Source organism: Dendrobates tinctorius, unplaced genomic scaffold (genome assembly GCF_039654945.1).
Source record: "Dendrobates tinctorius isolate UK_male_01 unplaced genomic scaffold, ASM3965494v1 ptg000046l, whole genome shotgun sequence".
NCBI lineage: Eukaryota > Metazoa > Chordata > Amphibia > Anura > Dendrobatidae > Dendrobates > Dendrobates tinctorius.
In genome coordinates, this window is record NW_027361714.1 from 77950293 (window position 1) to 77968343 (window position 18051).

Genomic DNA, 18051 nt, shown 5'->3' on the forward strand with positions numbered 1-18051 from the left:
CACAACTTCTCATTCAAAGAGTTTTCTTTATTTTCATGACTATGAAAATTGTAAATTCACTCTGAATGCATCAAACTATGAATTTACACATGTGGAATTATATAATTAACAAAAAAGTGTGAAACAACTGAAAATATGTCTTATATTTGCCCAATGCAGATTCGCGATTCATCACTGAATATGACTTTTATCCAGTCATCCACAGTCCACGATTGCTTTTCCTTAGCCCATTGGAACAAGGGCTGTGGAGTAGGTAAGCCAAACCTGCGACTCCGACTCCTCAATTTCCCTCACACTGACTCCGACTCCAACTCCACGACTCCGACTCCCACATATATTGCTTATATTTAAGTAAAAAATTTATTGCAGTACAATGTGAACATCAGACAATTAATCATTTTTATGATACAATATTCAAGATATTTAAAACATAATATATATTTATTGGAATACAACTTTAGAACACAAAAAACTGTAATAAATTGAAAATATGTAATACACTATGTAATATTGATTACATATACACAGTACAGACCAAAAGTTTGGACACACCTTCTCATTCAAAGAGTTATCTTTATTTTCATTACTATGAAAATTGTAGATTCACTCTGAAGGCATCAAAACTAAGAATTAACACGTAGAATTATATAATTAACAAAAAAGTGTGAAACTGAAAATATGTCTTATATTCTAGGTTCTTCAAAGTAGCCGCCTTTTGCTTTGACTACTGCTTTGCACACTCTTGATGAGCTTCAAGAGGTACTCACTGGAAACTGTCTTCCAACAGTCTTGAAGGAGTTCACAGAGATGCTCAGAACCTGTTGGCCCTTTTGCCTTCACTCTGCGGTCCAGCTCACCCCAAACCATCTTGATTGGGTTCAGGTCTGGTGACTGTGGAGGCCAGGTCATCTGGCGTAGCACCCCATCACTCTCCTTCTTGGTCAAATAGCCCTTAGACAGCCTGGAGGTGTGTTTGGGGTCGATGTCCTGTTGAAAAATAAATGATGGTCCAACTAAACGCAAACCGTGCTGCAGGATGCTGTGGTAGCCATGCTGGTTCAGGATGCCTTCAATTTTGAATAAATCCCCAACAGTGTCACTAGCAAAGCACCCCCACACCATCATACCTCCTCCATGCTTCACGGTGGGAACCAGGCATGTAGAGTCCATCCGTTCACCTTTTCTGCGTCGCACAAAGACACGTTGGTTGGAACCAAAGATCTCAAATTTGGACTCATCAGACCAAAGCACAGATTTCCACTGGTCTAATGTCCATTTCTTGTGTTCTTTAGCCCAAGCCAGTCTCTTCTGCTTGTTGCCTGTCCTTAGCAGTGGTTTCCTAGCAGCTATTTTACCATGAAGGCCTGCTGCACAAAGTCTCCTCTTAACAGTTTTTGTAGAGATGTGTATGCTGCTAGAACTCTGTGTGGCATTGACCTGGACTCTAATCTGAGCTGCTGTTAACCTGCGATTTCTGAGGCTGGTGACTCGGATGAACTTATCCTCTGCAGCAGAGGTGACTCTTGGTCTTCCTTTCCTGGGGTGGTCCTCATGTGAGCTAGTTTCTTTGTAGCGCTTGATGGTTTTTGCCACTGCACTTGGAGACACTTTCAAAGTTTTCTAGATTTCTTTAAAGTAATGATGGCCACTCGTTTTCCTTTACTTAGCTGCTTTTTTCTTGCCATAATACAAATTCTAACAGTCTATTCAGTAGGACTATCAACTGCGTATCCACCAGACTTCTGCACAACACAACTGATGGTCCCAACCCCATTTATAAGGCAAGAAATCCCACTTATTAAACCTGACAGGGCACACCTGTGAAGTGAAAACCATTTCCGGTGACTACCTCTTGAAGCTTATCAAGAGAATGCCAAGAGTGTGCAAAGCAGTAATCAAAGCAAAAGGTGGCTACTTTGAAGAACCTAGAATATTAGACATTTTCAGTTGTTTCACACTTTTTTGTTAATTATATACTTCCACATGTGTTAATTCATAGTTTTGATGCCTTCAGAGTGAATCTACAATTTTCATAGTCATGAAAATAAAGAAAACTCTTTGAATGAGAAGGTGTGTCCAAACTTTTGGTCTGTACTGTACATACTGCCCCACAGCCATTGGCTGGGGATGAAATAGCAAGTGAACGTGATGGCCCTTTAAGAGGGTGGGAGCGCATATGCTCTAAGGACATTGCTAGAGGCCCGACTGGAAGCTCTGCTGGAAGCATGTGGAGCACGAGAAAGGGAAGAACTGACTGCAGTGTGGGAGAGTGAAGTGACACGCCGGAGGACCTGCCTGTCGGAGATGGGATCCGGCATGGTGCTAACATTCTTCTCTCCTTCTATTCTTATTCAAACTGTTTGTACAGGGCTACCATTCTCTGAAGCTTGAATCTCTGTGGAAATATATGCTTTCAGAACATACAACACCTCCTCCCCTCTTGTTACACATGTTTTTTTTTGTTTTTTTTTAATAAATAAGGTTTGTATTCCAATCATGTGTATCATCCCACCAAGTTTCAGCCATCTACCAGGAAATTTTAGCGCATTTTATGCTTCCCTCTGCCGACATGCATTTTAGAGATGGAAATTTCATTCTCAGGCAGGACTTGGCACATGTCCACACTGATAAAAGTACCAATACCTGGTTTAAAAACAACAGTATTACTGTGCTTGATTGGCTAGCAAACTCGCCTGATCTTAACCCCATAGAGAATCTATGGGGTATTGTCAAGAGGAAGATGAGAGACACCAGACCCAACAGTGCAGATGAGCTGAAGGCTTCTATCAAAGCATCCTGGGCTTCCATAACATCTCAGCAGTGCCACAGGCTGATCGCCTCCATGCCACGCCGCATTGATGCAGGAATTCTTGCAGAAGGAGCCCCAACCAAGTATTGAGTGCATTTACTGAACATACATTTCAGTAGGCCAACATTTCAGATTTTAGAATCATTTTTCAAGCTGATTTTCAAGTATTCTAAATTACTGAGATAATGACTTTTGGGTTTTAATTTGCTGTAAGCCATAATCATCAACATTAACACAAATAAAAACTTGAAATAGATCACTCTATTTGTAATGACTCTATATATGAGTTTCACTTTTTGCATTGAAGAACTGATAAAAATTAACTTTTTGATCATATTCTAATTTTGTGAGAAGCACCTGTATGTCACATCCGGTATGCTTCTATTTGATTATCTATATGCTTTTCATTTTGATTTTTGTTCAAAAATGTAGGTCACATTCGGGCGATGCGCTGGGCTTGGCTTTGACATGTAGAGAAAGCTCAGTAATAATGCGAGTCAAAAAAGGGGGAGAAGCCAGCGCTGCTTGTGGTCAGAACGCAATACATAAAGTGGATATGCACATATTAATTTCTAACTGTATTTCAAAATGAGACATTTAGCAAAAAATTGATCAATCATTTGAGCCACCCCGCCAAGGCAATCTCATATGGGGCAGTCCTACTCTACGTTTTTTATATTCGCTGTGCCATTGCGGCCTCCTAAATGTATTAAAAGCAAGACCATATTGTATGCAATCTGCACCTGAAGCGTTTCTGAATCACTCCCATGGCGCCAGAAAGCGCGAGCGCAGATAAAGGCCAACCAGGTCCGGACATAGACATTTCAGATTTAACCTCCACACTTGCCTGACACAGCAACCACAGATGAAGGATGATACAGGCCCAGATACAGGTGTACAATTAAACAGAGCCTGGGGCAGGGCTGGGCTGCCGTGTGTGTGCACAGCAGCCTTGATCAATCACAATGAACACAGTGGTGGTCAGCCACAAACCAATATCAAGTAAAAAGCCAGCGCTGCATTATTTGTGGCCTTGGCTGCACGGGGTTAATTGTATCATTGTGCTGCTATCTTTTTGTCCCACTTGGGACATTTTCTGGGGGGATTCTCCTGCACACAGTTACATTGTACACCTTCTGCATATTTTCCGGATACTTTAGCCGTTTTCTGCCGGCTAGTGAGATTTAGGGTAGGGGACCATTTAGTGCTCTTATAGACATTACTCCCTCTTTAACTGGTGTGTTGCTGTCTCTGGGGACGCCCTCGACAGCCATCTGTGTGTGTTCATGCATAGCTATATGGTATTTTTCAATTGAGAGGTGTTTATTAGATTATGCATGTGTATACATGTATAGTTTGCACATAGAGTTAAGTTTACGGCTGTCCCCAAGTGGACATGGGCACGGATAATAGAATTAGACTTACCGGTAATTCGGTTTCTAGAAACCTTCCACGATAGCATAGGAGGTTGTCTCCACGCCCTAATGGGGGACAGGAAGCACGAGAGGTTAAAAGGTCCCTCCCACCTCCCTCTCACCAGTGACTTATAACTGATTACCATAGCACTGGTTACCTCAGGATTCTCAGAATTTGTCCAAGAATGCAGGGAGGGAAATAGTGGTGTCGTGGAAGGTTTCTAGAAACCGAATTACCGTTAAGTCTAATTCTATTTTCTCTAGCAACCTTCCACGACAGCATAGGAGGCATAACAAACTATACTGCACTGGGGGGGGACAACGGCCTGAAGAACTTTCCGGCCAAAGACTAAGTCCCTGTTGTAAACAAGGTCTAATCTATAGTGTTTAGTAAAGGTATGTAAGGAGGACCAGGTTGCTGCCTTACAAATCTGCTCTGAAGATGTGCCTGACCTCTCAGCCCATGAAGTAGAGGTAGATCGTGTTGAATACGCTTTGATCCCTGCAGGGGGAGTGATGTTTTGCGCCAGGTATGCTTCAGAGATAGCCTTTTTAATCCAATTGGAAATGGTGTTCTTTGCCACCTTCTTTCCTCTGTTTGGACCAGAGGTATGGATAAATAAGTTGTGGTCGATTCTATAGGGTTTGGTATACTCCAAGTAGTGGAGAATTATACTTCTTACATCCAGCGTATGAAACAGCTCCTGAGTTTGCTGGGTTTTGGCTGAATGAAGGAAGAATTATATTTTGAGATCTATGGAAGTCGGACACAACCTTCGGCAGAAAAGACGGATCAAGGGAGAGGACTATAGAATCATCTCTAATGGTTAGGTAGGGTTCCCTGATTGAGAGAGCATGGAGTTTTCCCACTCGCCTTGCTGAAGTTATTGCTATAAGAAAAGCCATTTTGTAGGTGAGGTGTTGAGAAGTACAGGATGACAGGGGCTCGAAGGGTGATTGAGTGAGTCCCGTAAGTACCACATTCAAGTCCCATGGAGGAACAGAAACTAGTTTCTTGGATGTAGCCTAGCAGCTGATGTCATGAATCTTCTTATCCACCTGTGGTTAGCCAAGTCACAGTCAAGCATAGAGCTTAATGCTGATACCTGTACTTTCAGTGTGCTAGGTTTTAGACCTAGTTCCAGCCCCCTCTGTAAGAAATCCAGGATACGGGAAATGTTAGGGTTCTCTGGGTCGGGCAGATCTGCCAGATACCATGAGGAGAACTTTTTCCATATTTTATTATATATAGCAATGGTGACCGGTTTCCGAGATTTCTGTAGGGTTTTTATTACCGCCTCTGATAGCCCCCTGGTCCTCAGGATCTGGGCTTCAGTAGCCAGGCCACTAACTTCATTCCCCTGAGGTTCGGGTGATGCAGAGGGCCATGCAAGAGAAGGTCGTCTTCCATGGGTAGGATAAATGGTCGGTCTACCTGTAGCTCTGTGATTAGAGAGTACCAGCTCCTCATTGGCCATAGTGGAGCTACTAGGATGGTTGGAGTTTGATCCTCCCAGAACTTCCTCAGGGTTGCGGCAAGAATTGGAACTGGCGGGAAGGCATATGCTAGATGGAACCTCCATCTGTGGGCGAAGGCATCCACTCCCAGGGATCTGTCTTTGGGATTCAGGGAGAAATAGTTTCTCAGCTGGGCATTTTCTCCTGAGGCTAGTAGGTCCACCTCCGGGAGCCCCACCTGTTGACTAGTTTCTGAAAGATTCTTTTGTTTAGGGTCCACTCCCCAAGATTGATACGTTTTCTGCTTAGGAAATCTGCCTGAAGATTGGCGGTACCCCTTAGGTGGTTTGCTGTCAGGGATCTAAGATGTCTTTCGGCCCAGCAAAATATTCGGCTTGAGAGGCCCTCCAAGTTGCTGGATCTTGTGCCGCCCTGGTGCATGAGATGGGCCACAGTTGTGATGTTGTCCGAGAAGACTCTGATATGATGGCCCTGGACTAGGTGTTTTGCGGCTAGTAGAGCCTCCTCCACCGCTTTCAGTTCCCTGAAGTTTGAGGAACCTGCGCTCACTTTCTGGCTCCATAACCCCTGGAATGGGTGTCGAGACGCTATAGCTCCTCAGCCTTTTTTGCTGGCATCTGTTTTTACCGTGACTAGGGGGGTCAGGGACCAGTTGATTCCCTTGCACAGGTTCTTGTAGTCCATCCACCACGCTAGTGAGGCCTTCACCGCTCCTGGGGTCTGGACCCTCTTGTTCAGGCAGGTGTGATCCCGGTTCCAGTTCCTTAAGATATGGGACTGGAGCTTTCTGGAATGGGCCTGCACCCAAGGTACCGACTGGATGCAGGAGGTCATTGACCCTAGGATGGACATGGCTGACCGGAGGGTCGGGGACCTTTGTTCCCTGAATTTTGAGATCCTTGATACTATGGATCTCTGATGTTCCTCCGGGAGGAAGGACATTTGATTCTTTGAATCTAACAGGATTCCTAAGAATTTCACCACCTGGGACGGTTGGATTTATGATTTTTTTATGTTCGGGATCCACCCTAATGACTGGAGAATATCCAGAGTCTGAGCCACTTGTTGTTCCAGAGTCTTGTAGGAGGCTCCTATTATCAGTAGGTCGTCCAGGTAGGGTACAATACATATGCCCTGGCTTCTGATGTGGGACACAGCCTCCGTCATGATCTTGGAGAATACTCGAGGGGCAGATGATATCCCAAAGGGAAGCACATTGTACTGAAAGTCCCTTATTTTCTGGACCTTGCTGGATCGCAAACCTCAGATATTTTCTGTGGGAAGGATGGATGGGGATGTGGAAATAAGCATCCTTCAGATCTATAGTTGCCATAAAGTAAGATGGCCCTATCAGAGGAATGGCGGTCTTTACCGACTCCATCTTGAATCTGTGGTATGCAATGTGTCAGTTGAGGCCTTTCAGATTTATTATTATTCTCGCCTCCCCTGCGGGCTTCCTTACTAAGAACAATCTGGAATAATGCCCCCTTCCCTGCTCCTCAACAGGAACCCGAGAGATGGCATTTGACTGTAGGAGAAGCTGAATGCCAGAATTTAGAGCCGGAAACTCCCGAGACGATAGGGAGGTAACTCTTATACCCCGCGGGGGGGTGGGGGGGGAGTATTCGAGTTCCAGCAGTAGGCCCTCTCCGATCACACTGAGGACCCAGGGGCTCCTGGAAATCAAATGCCAAGCGAGAAAGAACCTCGAAAGTCTTCCCCCCACCGGGATCGAGTCATTGTTTTTCCTGGGGCTGTTGCTGCTGCTTCTGGGGAACCAGGATGTTCCTGCCTCTCCCTTTAGCATAGCTCCATCTTCCCGTCTTTCCCTTCCCTCGCGGCTGGGATGACTGATTCTGGGGGGCTCAAAAAAGACGCTTTTTTGTGGTTCTCTGCTCTGGAAGTACCTTCTTTTTATCTGAGGCCTTAAACAGAATTTCGTCTAAGGCAGGGCAAAAGACATGTTCACCTTTGAAAGGTAAAGAGCAGAGTTTGACCTTAGATGTAACATCCCCACTCCACGTTTTAAGCCAGAGGGCACGTCTGGCAGAATTTGACTGTACCATGACTCTGGCAGAGGTACGGATCATCTCCATTGATGCATCCGCCAGGAAGCCAGTGGCTCTTTGCAAAATAGGGAGGGAGTTAAGGAGGTCACTTCTCGAGGTACCACGAGAAATATGGCTCTCTAGCTCCTCAATCCATTGGAAGAGAGACCTAGACACACAAGTGGACGCAATTCCTGATTTCAAAGTAAAGGCAGAGGTTTCTCATGTTTTTCTCAGGAGGCTTTCTGCTTTATGGTCCATCGGGTCTCTAAGCTGGGACGCATCATCAAACGGCAGAACTGTCTTTTTTACCACCCTTGCCACCTGGACATCAACTTTCAAGATGTCCCATTTAAACTTCTCTCCCTCCAGGGGAAGTCTATGTCGAAGCTCTGAAGGGGGCTGAGTAGCGGTTTTCTGGGTATTCCTATTCCTGGGAGATCATATCTGCTATACTCTTATGAACTGGAAAGCCTGGACGTTTGGGTCCTTCATATCCCCCAAACATGCGATCCTGTGCTGTCTGAGTAACTGGTTCCTCTTCTAGGCCCATAGTGGCGCGTACTGCGCTGATCAACTCCTCCACATATTCCGTGGACAAGAGGTACTTTCTAGCGTCGGCCGACTTAGAGGTTCCCGGTTGCTCCCAATTTTCGGAGCCTGAAATGTATGATCTTTCAGATTCGGACTCTGAATCCTATACCTGAACTCTGCGTTTTTTCGAGGGTGGTGAGCCCATAATCGGAGTGGGCGGAGGTGGTGGAGGGGGGGGCAGGGCGGCTAAAGAGGCCTGAACCTGATGAGTGACCAAGCTACGGATCTCATCAATTAATGATGGGTGCTCAGTCCTGACTACTTTATCCGTGCAAGCTTGACATAGCTTTTTCTCCCAGTTTGAAGGGAGCTTTGTACTGCATATAGCACATTTGGCTGATTTGCTGGAAGTATTGGTGCTTTTATGGGCAGACTTTTCTCCCTATAACAAAAAGGGGGAGAAGTATTTTTGAGGACTTCTATCCCGAATCGCACCACTAGGACCCACCCCCAGGTACACTCACTGTGGCTGGGGAAGCGCTGGGCTCTGCAGACGCAGGGCAGGAAGACCCGTCCATGCTAACAGGGAATTCTGTGTCTTACCTGTCGGCATCTTCCAGCGGGTTAATAACAGGTTAACTCCTCCCTCAGCGCAATCATTTGTTTCCCCCTCCACCTCCCTGGGTCCCGGAACAGGCACAGCAAGCGCTGGCGAGGTCTACGCACCGGCAACAGGATGGGGGCCGCCATGACAGCGCATCCTCCACATACCCCGAAAGTGACCCGCGAGTGACGTCACTTCCGGGTATCGCACTGCACGCAGGGGGAGGAGGAGAGTCCGGACAGCTACAGGAGGCCTCCGGTCAGGGATCACTGGCCTGCTTTACCCCCCATAGGGGAGCGCGGGAGGGCCAGGAGTGGTCCCGAATTCACAGGAAGACGGGAGCAGAATGGAGGAGGGGAGGCAGCGCCACCGACCACCACTGCCCGGCTTTTGGATCTCCAGGTACGCTGCAGCAGCCGGCCATACAGCATACCAGACCTCTCCATGCCCCATGGGGGACAGGAAAGACACTGGTGAGAGGGAGGTGGGAGGGACCTTTTAACCTCTCGTGCTTCCTGTCCCCCATTAGGGCGTGGAGACAACCTCCTATGCAGTTGTGGAAGGTTGCTAGAGAAAGTTGGTTTTAATTGTTTTTAACCCTTGAGTATTTTTTGTGATGTTAATAAAATTATACGCTTATGGATATTCAAGTGTGCACTGATCATATAATGAGGATCCACACACACTGCCTAAATTGTCGAAATTGCAGGATCAAAGAAATGTGGGTCAAGGTGTATCATTGCAGACTACATTAAACATGTCGCAGCGTGAGTGCATTAGATAAAGACTGTAATATGACCTTGCAAGGTATATAGATATTCTAGCTACAGATCCTTTCTTTGCTTGATACTTTCCCTTATGACTGAATTTTTTAGTGTTGTGCGTTGTACTGACATATTAGATAGATCTCTTATTTTACGTTATGGAGTCTTTATACCATTATAGTTATTATGTTTTGTGGTATTCTATTCAAATACAATGGCAGCATCTTGGATCTGAGCTTTGGCATGAAATGCACACGAATGTTAATGTAACTTGCTGTACCGATTCTTATAGTGTTATGGCATTGCTTTATGTCCATGTGTTTTTTGTCACCATAATACGCTTTTCTGTTATACCGTATATACTCGAATATAAGCCGAGATTTTCAGCCCATTTTTTTGGGCTGAAAGTCCCCCTCTCGGCTTAGAGTCATATACACCAGGGGGTTGGAGGGGGGGGCGGGGGTGTCAGGTCATACTTACCCGTCCTGGCGCGGTCTCTGCAGCCCCCAGCTTCTCCGCGATCTCCCTTCCTTCAGCGGTCACATGGTACCGCTCATTAAACTCATGAATATGCACATATTCATGAGTTTAAAGAGCGGTACCACATGACCGCTGAAGGCAGACCGTGGGAGAACGGGGCTGCAGAGAACGCGCCAGGACGGGTAAGTATGACAAAAAGAGAGATAAACGGGCACCATCCACAGTATCAATTTAGGTGGGATCACCATGTGCATATAAATAAATTTACATAGAAGCACATGGAGAAAAAAGTGGTAAGTAAGCGATATTCACCTGTCCGGGGTCCATCACTGCTTGCTGCTGTCTGGCACGTCATCTGTCAGTGATGTTCAGACTGCAGAGGGCACGGTGACGTGGTTAGTGCGCGCCGCGACCCATGCAGTCTGAACGTCACTGACAGATGACGTGCCAGACAGCAGCAAGCAGCGATGGACCCCGGACAGGTGAATATCTCAGGTGCCAGCAGTGACACCCGCACCTGGCCCCCAGCGACAGAGAGGTGAGTATGTCATTTTTTTTATTTTTAAATGCAGCAGCAGTGGCAGCACATGGGGCATAATCTATGAAGCATCTTATGGGGGCAGCACATGGGGACATAATCTATGGAGCATCTTATGGGGGCATAATCTATGGAACATCTTATGGGGCCATAACCTTTATGGAGCAGCATATGGGGCATATTATTCTATGGAGCATCTTATGGGGCCATTATTAACCTTTGTGCAGCATTATATGGGGTGTATTTTGTATGGAGCATCTTATAGGGCTATCATGAACTGTATGGAGCATTATGTGGGGCTCCTGATTCAATATGGGTATTCAAAAACATTTAACCTACTGATGTGTCAATTAATTTTACTTTTATTGGTATCTATTTTTATTTTTTAAATTCACCAGTAGCTGCTGCATTTTCCACCCTAGGCTTATACTCGAGTCAATAAGTTTTCCCAGTTTTTTGTGGCAAAATTAGGGGGTCGGCTTATACTCGAGTATATACGGTATACTGTATTGACTGGTAAACTTAAATGATATTTTACTATTTTTGCCTTTGGGTTTGCTCTATGTATGTTATGAAACATTCAGTAGTTCAGAAATTGTTCTGTAACCAATGTCATCAGTATGTTTTGCAACAGTAAGGTTGCGAAGGTCTTAAGACAGCTCACTGGTTTTACCCATCTTGAGAGGTTTCTTATGTGGCACACCTTGGTAATGAGACACCTTTTTATAGGCCATCAGTTGAGCTAGCTGATATTTTTCACTTAGTTGCAGAACTGCTTTCTAATTACTCATAAATGGCTTTTTACACCTCTCTTTCTTCATGTGTTCAATACTTTTTCCCCTGTGTCATTTCTCATTATTACACATAATTTAACTTATGGACATCTATGGTTTGATTTCTTTACCTGTGTGGATTGGATGGATTGTTACAGACATTTGGTGAGAATTTCATTTAAACAGTACTTAAGGCTAAGTTCACACTAGGCATTTTTGCAGCATTTTTTAATGCTTTTTTATGCAAATTTTCAATTGCATTTTACAGTACCAGCAAAGTCTATGAGATTGCAAAAATCTCATGCACACACCTTGCTTTTTTGTCATCAGGATTTCGTGCTTTGCATGTATTTTTGCACAATGGAGCATGTCACTTCTTTTAGCATTTTTCACCCATTGAAATGAATGAGTGTTGAAAAAACGCACTAAAAACGCAGGTGTCTGGTTTTGCTGCGTGTTTTTATGCCATAACCTGATTCTATAGAATAGGACATTTTTTCAACATTAAACTTTATCAGCATGCACAAGAGACATATCTAAGCATTTAAAAACTGCAGGATAAAGTGCACAAAAAAACCCAAGAAAAACTAAGGAAAACATGCTTTTTTCTGCAGCTTCTTTCCTCCCAAGAGATCATGCTTTGCTGCAGAAAAAAAACCTGAAAAAATACCTAGTGTGAATTTAATCATAAAAATCGGTGAAGTGCTCAATACTTATTTCACCCGCTGTAAATATCGGATCAGTTGGGGTTTGACACCCACATACACTCTACTGATCAACTGTTGGTTGGTTGGTTGGTTGGTTGCTGGTAGAGCTCCAATGCAAAAACACTGCTCTGAAACACAGAAAAACACAGTAAAACAAACGTATAAAAATACTCTGCTGTAAAAAAGTAACCGTTAACAGCAAGTGCTAATAAAAAGATTACAAAACAGGGTATTTGGTTGATACGTTTTTTGCAAAAAATGTATACTAAGCCGCTCTACCAAATGTCAAGGTAACCTCATATCAGAGCAGTCCCTATTTAATGTATTTAAAAAACTGATCAGTTTTTTTGCAAAAAATGTATCAACCAAATACCCTGTTTAGTTATCTTTTTACTAGCACTTGCTGTTTACTGTTACTTTTTTTTTTACAGCAGAGTATTTTTATACATTTGTTTTACTGTGTTTTTCTCTGTTTCAGTCTTTTGGTGGTGTGAACACTGTCCTACAGACTTGTTCACTGTGTGCATGGCCCATGTGTTTATATTCAAAAACACTGCTCTGTATACTGTAGTCATTCTCAGGCACTGCAGCTCATCTCCTACTCAATTCAATAAGAGCTTTGTTGCAGCTCCGAAGTTCGGCAACTACAATGTGTACGAACCCATGATGTTCTAGTTTCGTACACTGCTTACATGCAGATATTGCTGCAAATAGCAGATCGTGAGGTGGCTTGGTGTAAGAACTCAACCAATCTAATGACTTATATAAGGACTGGCCATCGATATCTAAACTCTTTAAACTGATGATAGAGCACAATCTGTATTTATTGTTAGGGAGAGTTAGAATTCATCATTTACCTTCTTTTGGAATGAAGAAGCTTCATGGTATTTTTATGATGCAAGTAAAAGTCAGTGGGCAGCTCCCATAGATGAGGCTTGCCTTCTAGTGGTTTAAAAACACCCAGGAAAAGATTGATTGCATCTTGTCTGTCTGCATCTGAGAGAGAAGATAAGACACAATTATGCAAAGTATAGCTGAACATTGCATAATTGCAGAATAAAATATTGGCATTGTAAAAACCTAGAAATCAAGCACACAGCAGTGTACATCTGGTAAAACAAACTCATTATCACCCTATAGTACAAAGAATTCTCAAGGAAATTTGTCATTCACTTATACATTTTGTATGCATCCATTTTCCTATATGTGGCACTTTTAGCTCAGGTCCATGGTCTATGGCCCCTATTCATTGCTCGTGCGCCTGATTTTTCTCTAGTTTTGTGTGTGTTTGCGCGATTTTCATTGTTTTTTTGCACCCAATTCACTGCTCTATTTCCACATTTTTTTAAGTCTATTTTATATATACTCACCTGTTTTTTTTTCTTTTACACTTTGTGCATCGACTCCAGTAAATTCCAGATGCTGAAGTTGTTGTGTTTTAGAATCCTAGTCAATAAGATTTTAAAAGGGAAGAGAATGACATTTTTGTGCCCTTCACCTTCAATGATACCAGATAATAGTTATGACATTTGGAATAGAATCTCATGACATCATTGTTGTATTAACTACCTTGCTAAAACCTCCTACCTTGTAACAACATAACGTGGTTGCCTAGGAGCTATCGAATCAACAAATCTTAATGTCCCCTTAATTTTTCAACCACTTAATTTTTATTAACACATTAAAGCTGATCTTAATAATAAGCAGTAAATTAGGTACAAATATTAGTTCATTAACCTGAAGCATGGGAACATGCGTTAATTAACCGCTTCACGACATGGGCCATTGATGGAGCTGCATTCCAGCAGAGCGCAGTTTATATACACTGCCACTAGTTCCGATCATAGTGTGGTGACCGAGTCAAGATGACCGCTGTCTCTGACAGCAGGCCATCCCTGAATATTGCCTCGGGGTGCTGTACTGGCCCACCGTGTCAACGATCGTTGTGATTAGCTGATCAATTCTGACCAGCCAATCACAGCAATATGACAATAAAGCTGTAAAAAACAAAGTGTTAAGGCCCTTTTACATTTAGCGATGCACCAGCGATCCAGACCACGATACGACCCGGTCAGGATCGCTGGTGCATCGCTAAATGATCACTAGTGAGCTGCCACACAGGCAGATCTCACAGCGATGCAGCAGCGATACATCAGACAATACTTACCTTTCAGATGCGGCGATCCTGACGTCCTCCGGCCCGCCTCCACACGTCGCTAGTCGGCGCCACAGGAAGCCAAGCAGGGAGAGCCCAACGAGAAATGGAGCAGCGTAATCTCGCTCGATCAACGACAGACAGCGGGGGAGCCGGTCGGAGGTACAGTAAGTATCACACATAGCGATATCGCTTCTACGTCACCAAATTGGTCATGCTTTAGCGATATTGCTAGTGATATCGCTATATGTAAAACCCCTTTAGACATCACCAATCACAGCAGTCACAATGGGTGGGGTGATCATGACTTCACCTCTCCTGATTAACCTCTTCTTTTGCAATAAAAAAAAAAAAAAAAGAAGAAGTGTTAGTGCAGAGTTCCTTTTTCACCTAGTGTATTAAGGGAGAGTACGTCGCAGTGGTAGTGATGTCCGCCTATCTTTGCCCAAAAAAAAAAAAAGAATGGTTAGTGCAACTTTATAGGAAGGGCATTAGAGTAGTGAACATCACTGTAATTTTTTTATACAAACTTTTTTTTGTACATCTACTGATTTTTCTATTCACTTTTTTTTCTTAAGTGTTTCTTCTAAATTTTTCCTTTTTTCGCTACTTATTTTCTCTCTACCTTTTATAATAAATAGTGCCCTTTGCACAAGCCCCACACAATACACGTGTAAAAGCACCACTTAGGCTAGGTTCACATTGCATTAACACAGCCCGTTCAACGCATAGCGTAGACAGGCTGCGTTAGCGCTATAACATAACGTGATATGCGTTATGGTATACCCCTAGCACAGATGCTCCATCTGCGCCAACGGTGACAGAGCCTCAGACGCTACAGCCTGCATCCGAGGCTCCGTCATTGAATGACGGTACATCGCGAACGCGTGAAGCTTTACGGCATGCGTCGCGATGCGCCCAACAATGGGGCTGAATGGCAGCGTTAACGGACTGCTATAACGTAATGTGAACCCAGCCTTACACATACATCCCCAGTGTTGTGGAAAAAAAAGGGCCCATTTGTCAAGACGCTATTCACCAAAGGAGGCATACGCTTTCCTTGCGTCCAACACGGATTCAGGCAGTGAGGAAGATCCCACATTCCTCTTCCTCCCACTCATCTAGGGAGGAGGACCCCCATGCAAAGTGCCATAGGACCCAGGCAACCCCTTCGGCAATCAATCCCATATGGACTCCACCCCCTGAAAAGTATCAGCCTGTTATTCCAGATTTCATCGGCAGCTCATGAATCCATTTTGACATTACAGGCTTCACTGAAATTGTCTTTTTCAAATTCTTTTTAAGCTACGAAATAATAAATCTTATGGTGGCCCAGACAAATTCGTATGCCCATCAATTTTTCACTCAAAATCCCACAATAGATGCCAGATGGCCCGCTGTAAATGCAGCAGAAATTGTGCATTTTTGGAGCATTGTGCTTCATATGGGCATAGTCAGAACACCAGAGCTTTGGCAATACTGCAGCACTGATATACTCTACAGCACACTGGCACACAGGTATTCCGTATGGCCATGACAAAGACAGTTCGAAGCGATACAAACATTTTGGCATTAAAGTGATAATGCGCAGTGTCCTCACTAAGACTATCCTAACTTTTTGTGGCTATGTAACGGAGGAGGAAAGACGCTTGCTGCCTGAGCTCCTGACTATCCTGTCTGCATCCTGCATTTACCACCTACTTACTGCGATATATCTGGCAGCGCTTGGTGTCCCTGGATATCGGGACCCCCCTGGAACCCCGCGGGAGGGCACAGGACGGCTCCGGTGATCTTGAGTCCTGGAAAACCGGGGCAGACGGCGGGGCCTACATGAGGCGGCGGCCATCTTGGATGCGCGCTCTATTAGAGGGAGCTGCGGCATCCAGCTTCCAGCATCACCAGGCAGCGACCTATATCCTGCGGATTCAGGGCGATATGCGGGCAGTGACCTGAAAAATTGGGCCCTGAATTACTTCCCCTTTTTACTGATAGACTTGCTGGTCTGTTGGTGACATTACTGTGGGAGAATCTGCTCTCCCTCCCACCGCTGCGGTCTCTGTCCCCCCGCCATAAGAGACCTCAGTGACATGATGTTTCTGTCTACATGGATACTGCTTCCAGACCGCAATTAGTAAACCTGGTCCCTGCTGTGCATATAATTGAAGTGGAAGGAATCCTGGACTATACATTTCTAGTTACCCCGGTGTATCTAACTGCTAGTGACCATGAATCGATCTAAAGGATCGACAGCGGCAGAAAAATTAAAGGAATTTGTCAGACCCGACCCTTCTGAAAGTGCACGATCTCTAAGAAATAACTCTTCACAACCGCAGCGTAAAAATCGTCCCTCGGGGGGGTGGAGAGGAGACTGAGCAGGAAGAAATGACTCTTAAGCAGGCATCTGAACAGTTGATGCAGGCTATCTCCCTAATTAGGACATCCCTGACCGAGAAAATAGAGGATGTCTATACTGAGGTGGGGAGACTTCGTCAAGATATGCAGGCCATGAGGGGACGCATCACAGAGGTGGAGACGAGAGTATCCCAGGTGGAAGACACCATTACACCTATGGAGGCCAAGTTAACAAAGGTGACAGGCTCTATGAATGCCCAGAAGCAGAAGGCAGACGACCTAGAGAACAGAATGCGTTGGAATAACATCCGTGTCATAGGTCTGCCGGAACGCTCAGAAGGTCAGCATCCTGAGCAGTTTCTGGAGGGCTGGCTTAAGGCCTCTCTGGGAGATGAATTCTCCTCAACGTTCGGTGTTGAAAGAGCCCACAGGGTTCCCACAAAACCTCTACCTCCTGGAGGCCCACCTAGACCCTTCCTGGCACGTCTCCTCAACTGTAAAGACAGGGATACCATTCTGCGCCTTGCACGGCAAGAAAATCCCATCAAGTTCGACAATGCTGTGATCTCAATCTTCCCAGATTTCTCTGTGAAACTTCAGAAGCAACATGCACAATTTATCGACATCAAGAAGCAGGCTCAGGGAAAGGAACATTGTGTATTCAATGATTTATCCGGCTCGACTTCGGATTGTCCATGGGGGTTCCTCCGTGTTTTTCACGGATCCAATGGAGGCTACCGAATGGCTGCGGTCCCATAAAGGATCTTCTGCAAAGGAATCCTAATACGCCTACTTCAATCTGGATCCTTTAATTACAGGCTTAATCGGAGCTCTCCTGGCGAGCATCCACATGTCAACAATACCGGACACTGCGTTCAGTGATGGTATCCCCTTGTTTACTTTTCAATGGGGGAGTGGGACCTTGCTCCTATACTGTTAGAATTATGTTGTGTTTTCTTTTTTTCAAAAGCTTTAGTTTTAGCTTTGTTACTTAGGTAAAAGTTGCAGCCAATGGAAGTCCTGTTATTCATGTGATGTCCCTGAATTCTACTCGGGCATCGATACGCAACATGTCCAGATAAGTGGAAATGGGTACTGAATTAATATGCATGACATGGAATGTGAGGGGCATTAAAAGTCCCCGGAAAAAGATTAAGGTATTCTCACAAATCAGGCACTATCATCCTCACATTGTGGCTCTGGTTGAGACACACCTGACCAGAGATACAGTTCGGTGCGTACAAAAACCGTGGGTTCAATGGTCTATACACGCATTTCATACCAGCTACTCCAGGGGGGTCTCATTACTAATACACAAGAACGTTAGATGTGAGGTCGGGGAGGCCCAGAGAGACCCTGAGGGGCGTTTCATATTTGTGTATGCACTGATCAA

At 44.6% G+C, this 18051-nt stretch overlaps 1 protein-coding gene across 2 annotated transcripts in view; it reads right to left on the reverse strand.

The window, feature by feature from the left end:
* The window catches only part of FIG4 (FIG4 phosphoinositide 5-phosphatase), a 744221-nt gene that overhangs the window by 335653 nt on the left and 390517 nt on the right, over window positions 1-18051 (reverse strand). For both annotated transcript variants that reach the window (XM_073576032.1, XM_073576033.1), the window contains exon 17: window positions 13009-13147. In XM_073576032.1, the coding sequence (XP_073432133.1) occupies window positions 13009-13147 (139 nt within the window). The remainder of the gene's footprint in view (window positions 1-13008; window positions 13148-18051) is intronic.